This window comes from Phyllobates terribilis, unplaced genomic scaffold (genome assembly GCF_046119375.1).
Source record: "Phyllobates terribilis strain yellow unplaced genomic scaffold, ASM4611937v1 Scaffold_1__5_contigs__length_1240528914, whole genome shotgun sequence".
Taxonomy (NCBI): Eukaryota; Metazoa; Chordata; class Amphibia; order Anura; family Dendrobatidae; genus Phyllobates; species Phyllobates terribilis.
The window spans coordinates 363,601,292-363,620,383 of record NW_027362761.1 but is presented as its reverse complement, the minus strand read 5'-3'; the positions used below and the strand labels follow the sequence as shown (position 1 = coordinate 363,620,383).

Here is a 19,092-nt window from a genome sequence, read left to right as displayed (position 1 = left end):
CATCTTTTCCAGAACATGACAGCTGATTTGATCAGCTGCATGTGCGGCTGTTTATATGTTAAATGTTGCTGTCAATGTCTGACAGCGGCATTTAACACAATCGCGCCGGAAGACCTGTCACATGATCGCAGTGCATCGATAGGTTGGCATAACAACCGGGGGTCTGCAGAAGACTCCCATGCTTGTCATTGTGGATCTCCTATATATGCCGGCCCAAAGCCAGGGATCATAGGAGTTGATGATTTTTGCTACACATAGTAGGGTAGAAGCAAAAGATCGCAGCTTCAAGTCTCCTAAGCGGACTATTGAAGCAAGTAAAAAGTAGTTAAAAAATGTTTTTAAAAATATTTATAAAAAATATAAAAGTTCAAATCACCCCCTTTTGACCCATTCAAAATAAAAATATTTATTTTTTTCAAAATAAAAAAATCAAAAATACACATATTTGGTATCGCTGCAATTAGAAACGCCTGATCTATCAAAATATAAATTAATTCAATGGGTTAACAACGTAACGAGAAAAATAAATCAAAACTCTAGAATTAAGGTTTTTTTGGTCGCCTCAACATTGAAATGAAATGTAATAACAGGTGATCAAAACATCGGATCTACCCCAAAATAGTATCAATAAAAACGTCAGCTCGGCGCGCAAAAAATAAGCCCTCACCTGGCTCCAGATCTCGAAAAATGGAGACATTATTTATTTATTTTTACAAATTTTAGATTTTCTTTTCATCACTTACATAAAAAAAGAACCTATACATGTTGGGTAGCTGTTAACTCGTAATGACACGTTTTTTTTTTGCAATTTCACTGCACTTGGAATTTTTTCCCGTTTTCCAGTACAGTATATGGTAAAACCAATGATGACGTTCAAAAGTACAACTTGTCCCGCAAAAAACAAGCCCTCACATTACGGTATTGACGGAAAAATAAAGTTATGGCTCTGGGAAGAAGAGGAGCAAAAAAAACAAATAGGTAAAATCTCAAGGTGGAGAAGGAGTTAAATAACATCAGTCCCTGTGATATCTGATTGTAAGTAACACAGACAGCACAGGATCATATGCTCATCTGAATGAAGCCTAAGGGTATGTTCACACAGCTTTCTTGGATGCATTTTTTTCTGAATGAAAAATTAATGTCCAAAAAAAACCAAAATAGTTGGGTTGCTTGGGGTAGCGTTTCGTTATGTATTTTGGACAGTTTTCGTGCATGAAGCACATTTTTCTTGTGACAGGTTCCCTTTAAATTCCGTGGATTTTGAGCTCGTTTCGCTCGGCTCCGACACTGACCGTTTATTGCGGTGAATTGGCTTCAAGAGAGGCGGGGCTGCTGTCTCCTTCCTATTGGTCGCCATTAGCTCTTATCTTAGCGGTGATTGGCCGGTAGCTTCTATTGACAGGAGGGCGCGGTCTGCGCGGTCCTCCGCGTTTGTTGAAGTTTCCTCCCTGTGCTGAGTGGCCGGACTGCAGCTGCTGTGTGCGGACACTGTGTACGAGACATCGGCCGCACCATGTTCCGAGCTGTGCTGGGGAAAGTCTGCTCCAGGGCATCGCAGGTGCCTCTGGGGGTCCAGGTCGGCAGGTTTTCTGCTGCTGCCATTCCTGCCCCCAACCCTAAGCCCGACGTCCACTATAACCAGGTAATGACCCCATGATTGTGTTCCATAAAGATCGGGGGTCAGCTCAAGTTTCTTTCAGTTGAGTTCGGTGTAAAAACCGATGTCGGTAGATGTCTTCATAGTGTGCGATGTAATCGGGTGCAGTCTGGGCGCAGATCACGGCCCACACGGTATCGGGATGGAGAAGCTCCTGATGAGATGAGAATGTAGGTGACACGTGACAACCAGTAGGCAGATCGAATACTTGTAGTCACATGACTGTTCCCACAGGGGAATCGTGACACTGTGTCTAATCAGGATAGTGTGTAATGCACAATCTGCAATGATTTCTCTAGAGCAGCCTGGGAAGGCCCTTTAATAGATTGAAAGGTAAATATCAAACGGTTACTGATACTAAATGGGACTCTTGGTTAAAGTTATGACCATCATGTGATTTCAAGGTAAGCTCCCACCGTTTCTAACAAGATGGTTTTTTTTTTTTTTTTTTTTTTTGTGTTTTTGTTTTTTTTTCATACACGGCTTGATTTAGTTATTTTTATTATACAATGATGACTGTTTTGCTGCAGTCCTTGGATGCTAAAAGAGAAAATATTAGTTCAATACAAAGAATATTGAAAGACATACAGGACAAAGAGAAATAAATGTGCATTTTATACAAATGGTGGCTATGTTTAAAAACAAAACAAAACAAAGCTAAAGGGTATGTGCCACCGATGCAGAAAATTTCTGCAGCGTTTCTGCACGGTCTTGGCCGTCAAATACGCTTGCAGATTTTACATGCGTTTTTATATGTGGATTTGACTTGTGTTTTTCAAGTGCATTAGAACCTCAAATCCTCATGCTGAAACGCACAAATAATGGACATGCTGCAGATTTTTCCGCAAGGAAAATCCGCAGCGGAAAAATCCACAGCATGGGCACAGAACATGCAGATTATCATTGGGGATCATGGGGCACAGATTACCAAGCGTTTTTGCAAGCGTTTACGCTGCTTAAAATCCGCATCAAAAACGCTTGAAAAACGCATAGTGGGCACACAGCCAAAGTGTCTGATTTTCTGTGGAGCTGCAATCTCTTATTGAAGGTCGCAACAGTTGTTAAGTCTATTATTAGAACTTCATTGTAAATTGTTTTCTTGTTCTCAATGTCACAACTGTTTGGCAATTTGCAATACATTTCTGTTGAGAACATCTGCGACTTTCAGGCATATCGCTCGTATATCTTCTGCACATTGGATGCATGCCGAACATTATATGGGACTCTACCCAAAGAAATATATTTGTCCTGACAAGACGGCTAATTGAATACGAGAACCAGCAAGATCCCAATGAAGTCAGGCAGGACATAAACACTTTGCCATATTATCTGGTTATGCGCAGGTGTTGGCAAGTCACTGGTACTGAAGTAATTGACTGACCTGTACAGAGGAACAATGAAGCCAATGCCCATAGCTGGGCGAAAAAGGCAAGTATAATCATGCGATTGCAGGGCACAGGTGCGGTATTCCGGAGACACCAATACAGGGCACTGTGGCGCTGATGGCAGGGGTGGTGGTACGCAACTAAAGACTGGAGGTTGAGTTTTCTTCCAGGCACCTCACTCCCCAGAGCCTGGAAGTGATCATTAGCCTACACAAATAAAAGATGATTTCTTCACATCAAGACCGCAGATATGGGCATACAGGTAAGACTAGTTTAACCACTCTATTACCTGTATGTCCATATTAATAGGTAAAAACATCCCAGGGGGGTGTCAGATTCCCTTTAATGAGCCTTGTCACATGACTTGGGGTAAGAAACCAAACCAGACACTCCATTTGCAGACACGTGTCTGCCCCTCATCAGTGCAGAGTGAGAGGCCTCTGACATGGGGTCTGAGAAGGAATGTTTCTCCTTGTGGCGTGTGCCGTGCACCACATAAGGTAATTTATAGGCTATACACAGCTTTTTGGGAAATTTAAATATGCAAATAGCCTCTTCCGAGAGGAAAAAGACGTCAACTCTAGTGTCTAACGAATCTGTATTGTTCTGCCTGCATGGTCTGATTTTTTTATTTTTTTGAATACCATAGAAAGGTCATTCAAGTCAAATTAGTTTTTGGGTTGTTTTATCTCCTATTTTGGGATTACAGATCAGCATTAGAGAGACCTGATGGCATAATGCGTACAGGAATATACACTGCAATACAGAAAAATTGCAATTTATTGTAGCAGAGATCAGTCTCAGGTTCAAATCCAAATGGCTCTTAAAAATGACAGTACTCGTTTCTATTAAAATAAAAAAAAAGTGTGAGAGATATATATATTTTTTTTTTCTACAGTATAATTAATAAGCTAGTAATTTTTACTCCACAATTAATGCTGTAAAGACTAAGACATCTTTGGGCTAGTAAACTCTAAAGCCTTACTGCTTTTAAGAGTTAAAGTTTTGTCCTATTTGCCAAATATTTGTTTGAAATCGTACATCGCTGCCAAATTTCTTGCAGTTATCAGTCTTTCAAGGCTAAGCCCAAGATCCTTTTTTGTTTTTCAAGTTCATAATTGAAATTACTCGTTTCTAAAGACTTTCTGGTCTGAGAAGAAGCAGGAATATTATATGGGAAATAAACATGGGATCAGATACATTGTAGCAATAGTTTCTGGAAATTTGCCGAAGGTGCCCACGTTTTTGGGGCTTATTTCTATTAATGTCTCTGAAAGGTTTTCGAATTAGATAACAGTAAAACAATTGGATCTGCAGGTAAATTTAGAAAATAATATGGTAAATGGATGACGATCTGCTGAATATTGTTCCCTTTGTATACCTCTCTACCATGCAAACAAAATAAACAGCTGTTTCTCAAAATTCTAATTTTCCCCTTCTCCCATGACAGCACGACCTGAGAGGGTATCCGCCCACCATGGACAGGAACCTATTGAATAAAAAGGCGGTACCTCTCTTCCGCATCAGTTTTGGTTCCTGTCCTTGATGGGAGCCTCTCTAGGTGGTGCACCGGAAGCCCGGGTCTGCGCATGCGTGGGGTGTTATTACCATGACACATCCCCGTTCGCAAGCACGCCGGGAGCCGCTGGGTCTACACACACACGCAGGAGGGATCCTGCGGCGTAGCGCGCCAGCTGGCTAAGCAAAAAAATAACTAATTTATCGGTCGACCATGACAGCACCACGAGAGAGAGGGAATCCGCCCACCAAAGACAGGAAACCTACAGGCTTAAAAGGGGGCGGCCCTCCCTCTCGCCTCAGTTTGGTTTCCTGTCCTTGATGGAGGAAGCCGGTCGCAGGCGAAAGAACGTGGATGGCGACGGCTGTCGATCCTGCGCCCCTGTCTGGGGACGGCAGCTCCAGCGTTGGCCTATGCTCGTGCGCCCCTATATGGGAGAGGCACAGCATCCTGAGCACTGGGGGTTCCTTTTGCAGTGGGGCTGCGCCCCTGTCTGGGGTGGCATCCCCTTTTCTGCCTCAAGCCAGGTGCGCCTCCCGTGGGAGTGTAGGCCCTGGCTGAGCCCCAAAAGTGCGGTGGGGTCTGCATCCCGAGTGGGGGTGACAGCCCACCATCACCCTCCGTAAGTATGGGGAGGGGGGATGAGGGCCAAGGTGATTGTGTCCCCTCGCCCTGCCCTGGGTGAACGCAGCGCGGTGCATCGCTAAAGCGCGGCTTACCTGAGGGAGCGCTGACAGCATGCGTCCTCGTGCGGCGCGTACTTCCGGGTTTCGGTAAGTCGCGGCCCGATGACGTCACCACGACTCGGCGTTCATGTGCCGGCAAAAGAGCGCGAAATTCAAAAAAAAAAAAAAAAAAAAATGGAAAAAGTGTGCTGATGCGCTGCTAGAGGGGAGGAGTCAATACCTATTTAAACTATCAGGTAACATGGCTTAGTGCTTCATTCTTTCATTATGGAGTCTGAAGGTGTCCAGTTGCAGCAGGTTGAGCAGCCGCCACCTTCATCTCAGCGGCTGTCTGGGGAACCCCAAAAAAACGCATCGTGCACGTGGTCCTGGTAGCCGGTCCTCAGGAAAACTGAGCTCGGGGTCTAGGTCTGGTCACCATACCTCTGGTAGAACGGACGAATCTGCAGCCTCTAGGGAAGGTCCCCCGGCTGAGAAGGGTCCTTCCTCCAGTCCGGTACCAGCTGTTTTTTCTTCCTGGGTAAGTGATCTTCGAGTAAGTTCACTTAGTAATATGGTATCCCTTCTCCCCTTCCATATTTTATCAGGGGAAGAAATGTACCGCCAAGGCAAAGCATATACAGTGTGCGCTATGCAAGTCTCTTCTTCCTGACGGATACCCTAAAAAGCTATGTCAGTTGTGCATAAACCAGACACTGGCAGAAGAGGGTCCTGCTCTAGCTTCTGGTTTAAAAACCTTAGTTAAAACAGAGATTCACAAGGTCCTCTCCAAGAGAGTTAAAGAGAAAATGAACTCTGACTGTGAGATCCCCTTAGTCTTGGGTGACCCCCCTATCCTCTCCCTATGAGTCAGATTCAGATAGTGCAGACTTTTCCTCTGCTTCCTCCTCTGATAGTGGTGTGGGACAAAATTGCTTCCCCCTTGGTGAAGTGGACAGATTGATTAAAATGGTTCGGTCCACCATGGGCATTACAGAGGCCAGGCAGGAGAAATCAGTCCAGGACGTTATGTTCGGGGGGCTGGGTCAAAGGAAGAGAAGGAGTTTTCCATTTAACGAAAAAATCCAGGGCTTAATCCTTAGCGAATGGAAAAAAAACGGAAAGGAAGGGCGCTCTACCTCCATTCTTCAAAAGGAAGTACCCCTTTGAGGAATCTGCCTCTTCCTCCTGGGAAAAAAACCCCAAAATTGATGTGGCCATTTCCAAAGCCTCTAAGAGTTCCTCCCTTCCGTTTGATGATATGGGAGCTCTTAAAGACCCCCTGGATAGAAAGGCTGATTCTTTCTTTAGAGGGACCTGGGAGACTTCGGCGGGAGCCCTAAAACCCGCGGTGGCAGCTACTTGTACCGCCAGGTCCCTAATGATCTGGCTGGACCAGCTGGAAGCCCATCTTAAAAACAATTCCCCCAGGAAGGAAATCTTGGCGGACATGTCTCTTCTTCAGGGGGCGGCAGCCTTTCTGGCGGACGCATCAGCAGATTCCGTCAGATTAGCAGCAAGATCGGCCGCCATGTCTAACTCGGCCTGGAGAGCCTTGTGGCTAAAATGTTGGCCGGGGGACATTCATGCGAGGACAAGACTCTGCGCTATCCCTTGTGAAGGGCGACATCTCTTTGGGTCGGTTCTGGATGAGCTACTGGATAGAGCAAGTGACACAAAAAAGGGCTTTCCTAACCTATCTGCCCCCACATACAAACGTCCTTTTCAGAAAAGAAGGTTTCTACGTAATAAGCGCCAGAAGGGTCAGGATAAATGGGAAGACCGTAGACCGAAAGGTAAAGGGCTCCTGTTCGGATCCTCTTCCGCTAGCCAAGGCCCCCGAAAACCGAGCCAATGACTCGCGGCCCAGGTAGGGGGGAGGTTATTGGGCTTCTTACCTGCCTGGACAAATATCTCTTCTAATAATTGGATCCTTGGTCTGGTAGGTTCCGGCCTGAGACTCGACTTTCAGCGAGTCCCTCGTGGGAGGTTCGTCCTGACCCCAAACCGGTCCTCAACACGGGAGCCGATGGCCCTACAAGTGGAGGTCCTGAATCTGGTCCATAAGGCCGTCTTAGTGGAGGTCCCGATAGAAGAGAAGGGACTGGGGTTCTACTCACCGTTGTTTTTGGTCACTAAACCTGACGGATCCTTTAGGTCAGGGTTCCCCAACTCCAGTCCTCAAGGCCCACCAACAGGTCATGTTTTCAGGATTTCCTTAGTATTGCACAGGTGATAATTCCATCATCAGCACAGGCAATAGTTACATCACCTGTGCAATACTAAGGAAATCCTGAAAACATGACCTGTTGGTGGGCCTTGAGGACTGGAGTTGGGGAACCCTGCTTTAGGTGTATTGTTAACCTTAAGGCCCTGAATAAATTTTTGTTAATTCCCACCTTTAAAATGGAGTCCATTAAGTCTACTATAAAACTATTGTTCTCAGGCTGTCATATGGTAGTATTGGATCTAAAGGACGCATATTACCATATACCTATACACAGAAGCTTCCAAAAATACCTTAGTGGCCTTGGTCATAGGGGATGAAATCCGACATTTCCAATTTGCGGCCTTGCCATTCGGTCTCGCTATAGCCCCTAGAATATTTACGAAGGTGATAGCGGAGGTGATGGCTCATGTACGGGAACATAATGTGTTAATTATCCCTTACTTAGATGATTTTTTGATCATTGGAGACTCGACCTCTCAATGTCTCTCCCATCTTAAATTGGTCTCCTCCTATTCTTGAAGGCCTGGGCTGGATCCTAAATCTGGAGAAATCCAGGGTAGTCCCTTCGAGAGTACAGCAGTTCCTAGGTATCATGCTAGACTCAGACCTCCAGATGTGTTTCCTTCCAGAAGCCAAAAAACAGAAGGTCAAAAGGCTGGTGGAAGGAGCTCTTGCGAACCCGGTCATGTCCCTTAGGGCTGCAATGTCCTTACTTGGTACCCTGATGTCTTGTCTGCCGGGGGTAATGTGGGCACAATACCACTCCAGAGTTTTACAGTGGGACGTCCTACAGAATGAGGTCTCGTTACATGGGCACTTGGAGAGACTGATGTTCCTATCTCCCCGGTCTATTGACTCTCTACAGTGGTGGGTGAGTTTAGAAAACTTGTTTCGAGGTGTTCCCTGGGTGGTCAGAATATCTGAAATAATTACAACTGACGCAAGTCTACATGGATGGGGAGCTCACTTGGGGGATATGATTGCTCAGGGGTTCTGGTCGGACGCAGAGAGAGCTCTTTCCTCTAATACTAGGGAACTACTGGCAGTTGATAGGGCTGTTAATCATTTCTTACCATTCCTTCACAATAAGAACATTAGGATCCTGTCCGATAATAATATAGCAGTAGCTTATATTAACGATCAGGGGGGTACTCGTGCTGGATTGCTAATGAGTGGCGGATCATCTCTTTCAGATCTCGGAACACCATCTCCTCTCTTTAACAGCCCTCCACATCAAAGGGAAAGAAAATTCAAAGGCAGACTTCTTAAGCCGTCATTTTTTAAGGCAAGGCGAATGGGAACTAAAACAGGACATTTTTTCCCTATTAGTCCGGAAATGGGGTCTTCCGGTGGTGGATCTCTTCGCCACAAAACAAAACCGGAAGACAAAGGTTTTTTGCTCCCTAGATCCGAGAGAAAGGCCCCTGACGGTAGACGCTCTCCAAATCCCTTGGAACTTCAGTCTGGCCTATGCCTTCCCACCGTTAAACCTTCTGCCTATGGTACTAAGAAAGATCAGAGAGGACAAGGCAAGGGTCCTCTTGATCGCCCCCTTTTGGCCGAAAAGACCCTGGTTCTCATGCCTGAGGAGCTTGTCCATCTCGGACCCTTGGGTCCTGCCCGAAGTTCCGGATCTCCTCAGCCAGGGTCCAGTGCTCCATCCGCGAGGTCCCTGCTAGAACTAAAAGGTTTTTCCCAGAGTCTAGTATCTACTTTATTACGTAGTAGAAAGCCTGTCTCTACCAAAGTTTATGCAAAAGTTTGGAACAAGTTTTTATCTTTTTCTAAATCTTCAGTGGATAAGGGAGAGCCAATTGGGAAGATTTTAGAGTTCCTACAAAGGGGCTTCGAGCTGGGGTTAGCAACGAGCACCTTGAAGGTCCAAGTGTCGGCACTAGGTGCCCTCTATAACTGCGTCCTCGCAGAAAACTATTGGATTTCCCGCTTTATAAAAGCAGTAGGTAGGTCCAGGCCGGTTACCAAAACTAATGTCGTTCCATGGGACCTAAACCTGGTTCTGAAAGCGTTAGCTGGGGCACCCTTTGAACCAATAGATTCTGTATTCCTGAGATCTATTACCCTCAAAACAGCGCTTCTTGTAGCCCTAGCATCTGCTAGGAGGATTGGTGATATTCAGGCTCTGTCCTCTGGCCCTCCCTTCACCCAGGTTCTGGACGACAGAATAATTCTTAGAGCAGATCCAGCATACTTGCCTAAGGTAGCTTCCCGGTTTCATAGACTTCAGGAAGTAATATTACCCTCTTTTTGTCCTAACCCTAGTAATCGGATACAAGCAGATTTCCATGCTTTAGATGTGAGAAGGGGTGTGGTTAGGTACCTTGCTGTCACTCAGCCCTTTAGGAGAGAGTTCCTTATTTATCTCCTATCAGGGGGTTAGGAAGGGGCTTAAGGTCTCTAGATCCACCATAGCTAGATGGATTAGGCAGACCATTTCGCTAGCCTATGTATCCAGCGGAGAAGAAGCACCGCGTGGCCTGAAAGCTCACTCTACCCAGGTGGTGGCAACCTCATGGGCGGAGAGGTCTGGCGTCTCGATGGAGGATATATGTAAGGCAGCTACCTGGTCTTCTCCATCTACCTTCTATAAGCACTATAGACTAGATCTGGGTGCTTCGTCTGACCTCACATTTGGGAGAAGGGTGCTCCAAGCGGTGGTCCCTCCCTAGAATCTTCATCTCTGCAATTCTCTCGTGGTGCTGTCATGGTCGACCGATAAAGAGATTAGTTACTTACCGGTAACGGGATTTCTCAGAGACCATGACAGCACCCTTATATTCCCTCCCTTCACCCCTTTTTGGGAGCACTTCTTATCTGTTTTCATTCTTTATTCTCACACATTGGTGTTGTAAGAAAATGTATATACTGTTTGTTTCATGATTATGTTGCTATGTCTACTAACCGGGCGGTCCTCTCAATGCTCTAATCCAAACTGAGGCGAGAGGGAGGGCCGCCCCCTTTTAAGCCTGTAGGTTTCCTGTCCTTGGTGGGCGGATTCCCTCTCTCGTGGTGCTGTCATGGTCTCCGAGAAATCCCGTTACCGGTAAGTAACTAATCTCTTTTTTATATATAATAATAAAAAGGGAAAAAAAATAGAGGGAGAGAGCACGCTGCTGCCGGAAGGGGAGGGGCCCAAAGGAGGTGGAGCCTACATATGCTTTAAAAAGATGGGAAGCAGTCAAGATGGCGGTGTCTGTATCCCCGTCATCATGAGTGAGGAGCCGCAGTCACCTGGGCAGCAGTTGTCACCTCCGCAGCAGGAGGAACAGCAGCAGCCACAGGCACCTAAACAGCTTAAGCAAAATGTGAGACAACCGGAGCAACGGGAGTCTTCCCATCATCAGAGCCACAGCAGTGGGGGTCGTAAGAGTGCCGGCAGAACCGGTCAGAAGAAATCTCGAGAGTCCACCTCCGCCAGATGGAAGCGTTCATGTGAATGGCAACCACCGCCTCCGGTACCCTAGTCTGAACGGCAGTGTGGTGAGTGATCTTTGTGGAAGTTCACCTTAGTAATGTGCTCTTCTGTTTTTTCTTTTTTTTTTCTTTTCATTTTTCTGGTTGTTAGAAACCTAAAGAGTAGTTCTAAGAATAAAGTGTGTGTTATGTAAAGTTAGCCTTCCCAACTCCTACGCTAAGAACTTGTGCTCTTTATGTATCCAGAAAACTATAGCAGAGGAGTCCCCTAGCTTTTCGATGGATTTAAAAACCTGAATCCAGACGGAGGTCGGGGATTCCTTAAAGAACTTGACCTCACGTAAGAGGAGAAAGCAGAAACTGGTTACCTCTGATTCAGAAGAATCAATAGAGTCCCGTATCGTGAGGGAATCTCCTTCCTCCTCTGACCTCTCGTCATCGTCTTCATCAGTGTCTTCGGATGATGATGGAGGGGGTAGGCCATGTTTTTCGGCTGACAATACTGAAAGATTAGTCAAGGCTATTAGAGTAACTATGGGTATTGCCGATGCCAAGGCTCCCAGAACAGTTCAGGATGTCATGATCGGAGGCTTAGATCAGAAGAAGAGATGCACATTCCCAGTTAACGAGAGGATCAAGACTCTTATAGATAGAGGAAAGGCCAGCTGCCTTCTAAGCGGAGATACCCTTATGAAGAGGAGGATGCAGCTAAGTGGGACAACCCCTAATATTGATGTGGCCATCTTGAAGTCCTCAAAGATCCACTTGAGGATTTAGGGGCCCTCAAAGATCCGCTCAATAAAAAGGCGGAGTCTTTTCTAAAACAGACCTGGGAGTCCTCAGCAGGGGCTCTGAAACCGGCATTGGTGGCCACCTTCACCGCCAGGTCTATGATGATCTGGCTACAGTAGTTAGAGGACCAGATCAAAGGGAATGTCCCTAGGGATAAGATTCTGTTGGTTTTTCCTCTTATGCAGGGGGCGGCTGCATTCCTTGCGAATGCATCGGCAGATTCCGTTAGGCTGGCTGCCAGGTCAGCAAACCTTTGCAATGCTGCCTGTAGGGCATTATGGCTCAAGAGCTGGCCAGGGGACGTGCAGTCAAAATCAAAACTCTGCTCAATCCCATGTGAAGGAGACTTTCTTTTCGGAAAGACCTTAGATGACATCCTGGATAAGGCCGCTGACAAGAAACATGGGTTTCCTACTGTATCTGTTCCCCGATATAAGAGCTCCTTTCGAAAGAGGAAATATAATCGGAGCAAATTTTTTTCAGAGACCTAAGTAGTTGGAGTGACAAGAAGCCGAATAACAGAGGCTTCATGTTCGGGGGTCCATCCTCCGAGAATAAAAAAAAGCCCCTAAGTGACGGGCCTCCCCAGGTAGGAGGAAGGTTGTCCTACTTCCTTCCCGCCTGGGAAAAGATCTCGTCCAGCGCCTGGATTTTAGGGATAATTGGGAGGGGGCTGAAGTTGGAGTTCAAAACCATTCCCAAAGACAGTCAGGATTTCAGCCCCCAGAGGCCTAAGAAAACAGATGGCCCTACTCTGGTTGTGAAGGGGGTTCTAGTGGAAACACCAGAACACCCGAGCAAGGGAGAGGATTTTACTCAACTCTCTTCCTAATAAAGAAACCGGATGGCTCCTTCAGAACTATTGTCAACTTGAAGAAGCTGAACGACCATTCAATTTACAAGCCATTCAAGATGGAGTCAATAAAATACGGCCATAAAGATGATGTTTCCAGAGTGTTACATGTGCATCCTCGATTTGAAGGACGCTTACTACGAAGTCCCAATCCTTCCTGCACACCAACAGTTTCTGCGGGTAGCTGTACAGTTTGGCAAGCACATAAAGCATTTTCAGTTTACAGCTCTTCCCTTTGGCATCTCCATGGTTCCAAGGGTTTTCACAAAGATTATCCTGGAAGTCACAGCACATCTAGGGAAAAAAGGATATCCTAGTCATCCCTTACCTGGACAATTTTTTAGTGGTGGGCAGATCAAAACAACTCTGCACTGGCTCTGGCGGAAGTCATGGCCAGTCTAAATGGCCTGGGATGGATTTTAAATTTAGAAAAATCGAGACTAGAACCAAAAAAGGTTCAGTCCTTTTTGGGTCTCATTTTAGACTCCGAAAACCAGACTTGTCTTCTGGCAGAGGACAAGAAATTGAAGATCAGTTCCCTCATCTCACGCGTAATCGGCAATCCATCCATGACCCTGAGAAATGCAATGTCTCTATTGGGTACGATGACATCATGTATCCCAGCAGTACAGTGGGCCCAGTTCCATTCCAGACTTCTACAGCAGGAGATCCTGACAAACTGCTCAGAGGTCACCTGGATGGAAGAATATCCCTTTCAAGTTTGGTAATTAAATCGCTGGATTGGTGGATGAATCCGGTAAATCTATTTCTGGGGGTTCCTTGGTCTCCAGGTGTCAGATACGATTACGACAGACGCAAGCGCAGAAGGCTGGGGAGCTCACCTGAGAGATCATTCAATACAGGGCCTCTGGTCAGACAGCGAGATGGGTCTCTCCTCCAACATGAGGGAGCTGTTGGCAGTCAGAAACGTGGTAGTAGAATTCAGTTCTCTTCGGGGTCAACACATCCGGATAATGTCGGACAACCGAACGACAGTCGCTTATATCAATCGTCAGGGGGGGAACAAGATCCCTTCATCTGATGTTAGTGACAGATCAGATCCTTCATTTTGTGGAGAGTCCTCTATTCATACTCTCGGCGCTGCATATAAGAGAAGAGAATGTAAGAGCTTATTTTCTAAGTCGACACATCTTGTAGCAAGGAGAATGGGAATTGAATCCAGCGGTATTCCAGCAGATTGTTGGCCGATGGGGACAACCTCAGATAGATCTGTTTGCAAACAAACGCAATCTGAAAACCAAAATCTTTTGCTCTCTGAATCCAAAGGAGAAGCCTTTTGCGGTGGACGCGCTGCAAATTCCCATGAACTTTACCCTGGCCTATGCCTTTCCCCCTCTAATGCTGATTTTCTACTATCCTGAGGAAAATCTGAGAAGAACAGGCGAGGGTTATATTGATCACCCCATTTTGGCCCAAGAGACCATGGTTCACTTGGATGAAGAGAATGTCCCAAGCGAAACCATGGGTCCTTCCGGACACCCCAGATCTCCTCAGGCAGGGCCCAGTCTTCCATCCTCAAAGATAGGGCCTGCATTTGACGGCCAGGATTTTGAAAGGTCACTACTAACACAGGAGGGGTTTTCTCCAGGACTAGTTGCTACTCTACTGGTGAGTAGGAAGCCGGTGACTACTAGGATCTATGGCAGAACCTGGGCTAAATTTCTGTCTACCTCGGGTCAGTCCGCCAAAGGGAGGGTTCCTATTGGGGCCATCCTGGAGTTCCTTCAGAAGGGCTTAAGCATGGGGTTGGCCACCAGTACCCTTAAGGTACAAGTATCATCTCTGGGGGCACTATATAATTGTGACTTGGCAGCAAATAGGTGGATCATCAGATTCATTAAAGCTTGCAATAGATCTAGACCCATTCCTACTCCAAGGATGCCTCCTTGGGATCTTAATCTGGTTCTAGAAGGTTTCGAAGAAAATTCTCACATTGAAAACGGTCATGCTGGTAGCTCTAACATCAGCTCGTAGGGTTAGTTATCTGCACATGCTGTCAGTAAACCATCCGTTCACTCAAGTGTGTATGGATAGAGTAACCTTAAGACCAGACCCAGCCTATCTTCCAAAAGTAGCCTCCAAATTCCATAGGACACAAGTAATTACTCTTCCTTCCTTCTATCCTGATCCTAGAGATTCTGACGAACAAAGGCTTCACACTTTAGGTGTAAAGAGGGTATTAGTCCAGTATTTGGAAGTAACGAAGGCCTGGAGGAGAAGTGATGCCTTATTAATCTCATTTCAGGGGGCTAGGAAAGGGCTTAAGGTTACAAGGGGGACCATAGCTAGATGGCTCAGGGACACCATTGGTTTAGCATACTCTTCTAGCAATCTGCCAGTTCCAGAGAACCTGAAGGCCCACTCCACCAGGGCTGTAGCTGCTTCCAGGGCTGAGAAGGTGGATGTGCCCATCAACATCATATGTAAGGTGGCAACTTTGTCATCCCCCTTTACAGTCTACAAGCATTATCGTCTTTACCTTTCCTCTTCTACTGATCTGTACTTTGGGAGGAAGGTGTTGCAAGCGGTGATCCCTCCCTCTGGTGTCTGATCTTTCTAAATCTCTCAGGTGGTGCTGTCATGGGAGAAGGGGAAAAGATCCTAGTTACTTACCGGTAACAGGATTTTACAGAGCCCATGACAGCACCCTATTAATTCCCTCCCCTTTATCACTTATGGTGAGCACTACTAAGGGTGTTTTCATAAAGAAATGTTTTGGTGGTAGTTATGTACTAACCTATTTTTCGGAGGCCCTCTCACGCTCAAACAAACTGATGCAGGAGAGAGGTATCGCCTTTTTATTCAGTAGGTTCCTGTCCTTGGTGGGCTTATACCCTCTCTCAGGTGGTGCTGTCATGGGCTCTGTAAAATCCCATTACCGGTAAGTAACTAGGATCTTTTTGATATGTTATGTTTTATCAAAGATTGTGCTCCATACATGTGAATCCTGCCCAATGCGTTTGTCCTGTTTTTTTGTTTTGGGTGTTTTTGAACTTTCTTTTAAGTTGGTGTGACCACATCAAAGTTAAAGTTTAAATCTAGAGTCGGCACTGTCCGTTATGATTATCTACTGTCAGAATGTGTCACAATAGACACGTTTGCAGTTTAATATAAAATATCTGATTTGAGAGACCTGAAGAATATTAAAATGACTTATTTTTCTTTCTCCAAGCTTTTCATAAACAATGAGTTTCAAGATGCAGTCAGCAAGAAGACTTTCCCAACAATCAACCCTTCCACTGGAGAGGTCATCTGTCACGTTGCAGAAGCAGATAAAGTAAGTAGTAATGGCGCATTGTTAAAGGGTTGTCCATATTTAAAGTGAACTTGTTAGATTCATGCTTCCCGAACAATGGACAGCATGGATCAGAGCCTGGCTGTGCGACTGCAGATAAGTTATGTTTTACTCTGAAACACTAGTGTATAATAATAATAATTGTTGTTATCCCTGCCCCGCTCTAGTTGATTGGCAGATCTCTCCCTATGTACGCACGTGGGTGAGACCTGTCAATCAAGCCGGTTGAGGAGGTCACCTGACTAATCAGGTCTCTCTCATTGGACTAATCCAGTTTCTCACTAAACATGTTACGGGTGTGTCAGAAGTGACACAGTCGCTCTGCAGTTAGTTGCAGGAGATCTCTGCATTTGGCATTAGACACCTTCTTAGATGAGAGGCTGTCTCTAGGACCTAGCGGCTACCTCCCTCTAGTAATTTGCTCTCTGACCTGGGTGTATAAATACCTGGCGTGTCTGAGAGGGAGGTGCTGGCTATGTTCATTTCTACTTGTGAAGGCTTAGCAAGAGCAGTACTTCATCCTCTCTGGAGCTTGAGGCCGAGTGCACATTTGGAGTCGTCTAAAGCTAAGCAATCTCCCCCGGTTTGTCCACCCTTGTTGTCTGTAGAGTTTAGTGGAGATTGACTAGTGCTCATCTCCTCCCATCCCTAGCCTTAGGCATATGCCAGGGAAAGACGGCGAGGCACGCGTGCGTCGATTGCTGAAGAGGCAATATAGGGACGGTAGTTGAGACGGGGTGACACTAGACCAGTCTAGGAGGTCTCCACTTCTCCCTTTCCCTCTTCTCTCTGTGTTGCATTAGTCTTTCCCACACCTGGCGTGACAACATGCATGGCAGCCACAGACCGGCAGGAGCCAGGCTTCAAAGCACAGCCGCCTTGTAAGTGCGCCGCTGAGATCTCGCAGTGTCAGTGTGTCGATACACAGAGCCGATACCTTATAGCGAACACTATTATGCAAATAGGAGGGTGTGACTGTGTACCAATGCATATGCCACACCAAGGAAGAGCCCTCCTTTTGCATATTAAAAGTTGATTTTTCATTAAATATTAAGTTTTTAACCATAAATGCCTAATATTTAAATAGGGGCTAGGACCCCTGTGTAAATGTATGGGCAGTTTAACTGCAGTTTTAGTGGGTGACTGACTCCTTTTAAGAAAACATAGCTGCTTTGTTCCAAAAAGAAGTGTCACATTTGTCCCTCTGATATTGCAGTTCGTTTCCAATGAAGTAAAGACACATAACCTACATCCGCGTAGGTGTGACAATGTTTTGGGAAGTAAACAGCATTCATTTCTTCTTCTGTACAACTTCTTTAGATCATAATTTTACTTTTGCCTTTACTGGAGGAAAAGCTGCTTGACAACATTGGAGATGCAGTAAAGAATAATTTGGGTGGGTAATTCAATCTCATGTGATATAATATTTAGACTTCCAGCCAGTAATGTTGACACATTATCATGAATGTCTGCGATCTCTCACTTGTGACCAAATTTAAACCCTTTGCTTGGGTTCAATTACACTCCTCAACAACAGTTGCAACGACAAAAAGAAAAAGTTGTGGAGTCACAGGATGGGTAGACATGTTACTGATGAGAAAATGGAAGCAAAAATGTAAAAAAAATAAAAAATAAAACTTTTTTTTTTTTTGCAAATTGTTTCTATTTTGTTTTTTATAATTTCCATGTCCGTTTTACGGGTCCAGGTGGTGGAAACTCTGTGCTTCGGTGCAAGGAGGGACCAGAGGGGCGTGACTAAGTACCTACTCGGCCTGACCAAGGTCACACGGTTCAGTCGACTCTGTGAACCAGGGAGGGACCGAGCAGGGGGACCAGGTGCCACTCTGGGACCGACCTTGTGTGAGAGCAGGTGACTCCCCTGGGTCAGATGGCAGGAACTGACCGGTACAGCGGATGAGCACGGCCGGGAGGCTGACAGGAGGTCCAGGTAGATAAGCAGGCTGGTTCGGCTGATAGCCAGACGGGTGCTCCGGGTAGGCGAGCTGGCGGGCACGGCAGGTAACTGGCAGGTGCTTCCAGGTAAGCAGGCTGGCGGGCAGGACTGGCAGGCAGCGGGACCTGAGGGCTGAAGCAAGTGTTGGCACACAGAACAACAACCTTGCACAGGCACCTCCATATTGGAGGAGGTGCTTTAAATAGGGGAAGTCCTCCGGACCTTTTAGGACTGCGCGCGTGGCCCCCTTTAAGAGGGTGGGAGCACGTGCCCTAAGCACAGTGGCTGCAGGACGGGAGCCGGAAGACGCCGGACCAGGGCCGTGGTGGTGAGGGGAACGGCGTCTCTGCCTGGCAGGAGGCAGAGACACCGATGCTACAATCCGTAACATGACTGTCCATCCTGTGATTGCCATAATTCCACGACTTTTCCTTTTTGGTGTGGTAATTTCGCTGTTCAGTGTGTCTCTTGCACACAGTTGTTTTTCACATAGATTTTTCTGGTTGAAAAATCCACTTGAATTTTGGTGGAGTTTTGGAATAAAATAGTCTATTGGCACACCTTCTTTTTTTTTTTTTTGTAGTTTTTGCTGTTTTTCTTTTTATTGTGGTGACGCAACAAATATTTGTATTGCACTTTTCTCCCAATGGACTGGAAAGGCAGCATTTACACTAAGTGGGAACATGGTTTAAGTCACAGCATAAACTCAGATGTAACCGTAAAATTAAAATCAAAGCCGACCTCACTATGGTTTTAAAGGAACCCAAACCTAACAAAGATGCATATAATGTGTGATGGCAAACAGATAATTGTCTCAACTTGATAAATGTACTTTTACAGACAACTCATTTTATGGACCTGGCTCATTATTGCATTTGCACCCTTTCTTGACTGCTTTTTCCTCTTTTGAGGTTGTGTTGTGTGTGTGTGTTTTTTTTTTTTTTTTTTTTTTTTTTTTTTTAAATCCGCCATATGGTTCCAAAGATATGGGCACATTTTATGTAGTGCTAATCTTGTGGTTTTTACCATGTTTCTCACAGGGTATCAATGCAGCCTTAAGGCACACCTGCAGAGAATCATGAGCAACACCTCCTGGTAAAGTCCACAAAATAGCACAAAATTTAATTTCCATGTCTTTGAACTGTATGGTGGATAAAAACAAATTGAATACTCAGGGGAGCAACGGGAATAAAACAGAAGCGGAAACTGGCTACTTTTGACCTGGTGACAGGTCCTCTTTAATAATGGAAATTAGAAATAATTCTCAGTAGAAGGATGCAAAATTTAAA

The 19,092-nt window shown here is 45.7% G+C and overlaps 1 protein-coding gene across 2 annotated transcripts in view; it reads left to right on the top strand.

Moving 5' to 3' along the window:
* Positions 1-1,390: 1,390 nt before the first annotated feature.
* The window catches only part of LOC141262758 (aldehyde dehydrogenase, mitochondrial-like), an 86,473-nt gene continuing 68,771 nt past the window's right edge, over positions 1,391-19,092 (top strand). For both annotated transcript variants that reach the window (XM_073676318.1, XM_073676319.1), the window contains exons 1-2: positions 1,391-1,642; positions 15,727-15,831. In XM_073676318.1, the coding sequence (XP_073532419.1) occupies positions 1,514-1,642; positions 15,727-15,831 (234 nt within the window). In that variant the 5' untranslated portion in view covers positions 1,391-1,513. The remainder of the gene's footprint in view (positions 1,643-15,726; positions 15,832-19,092) is intronic.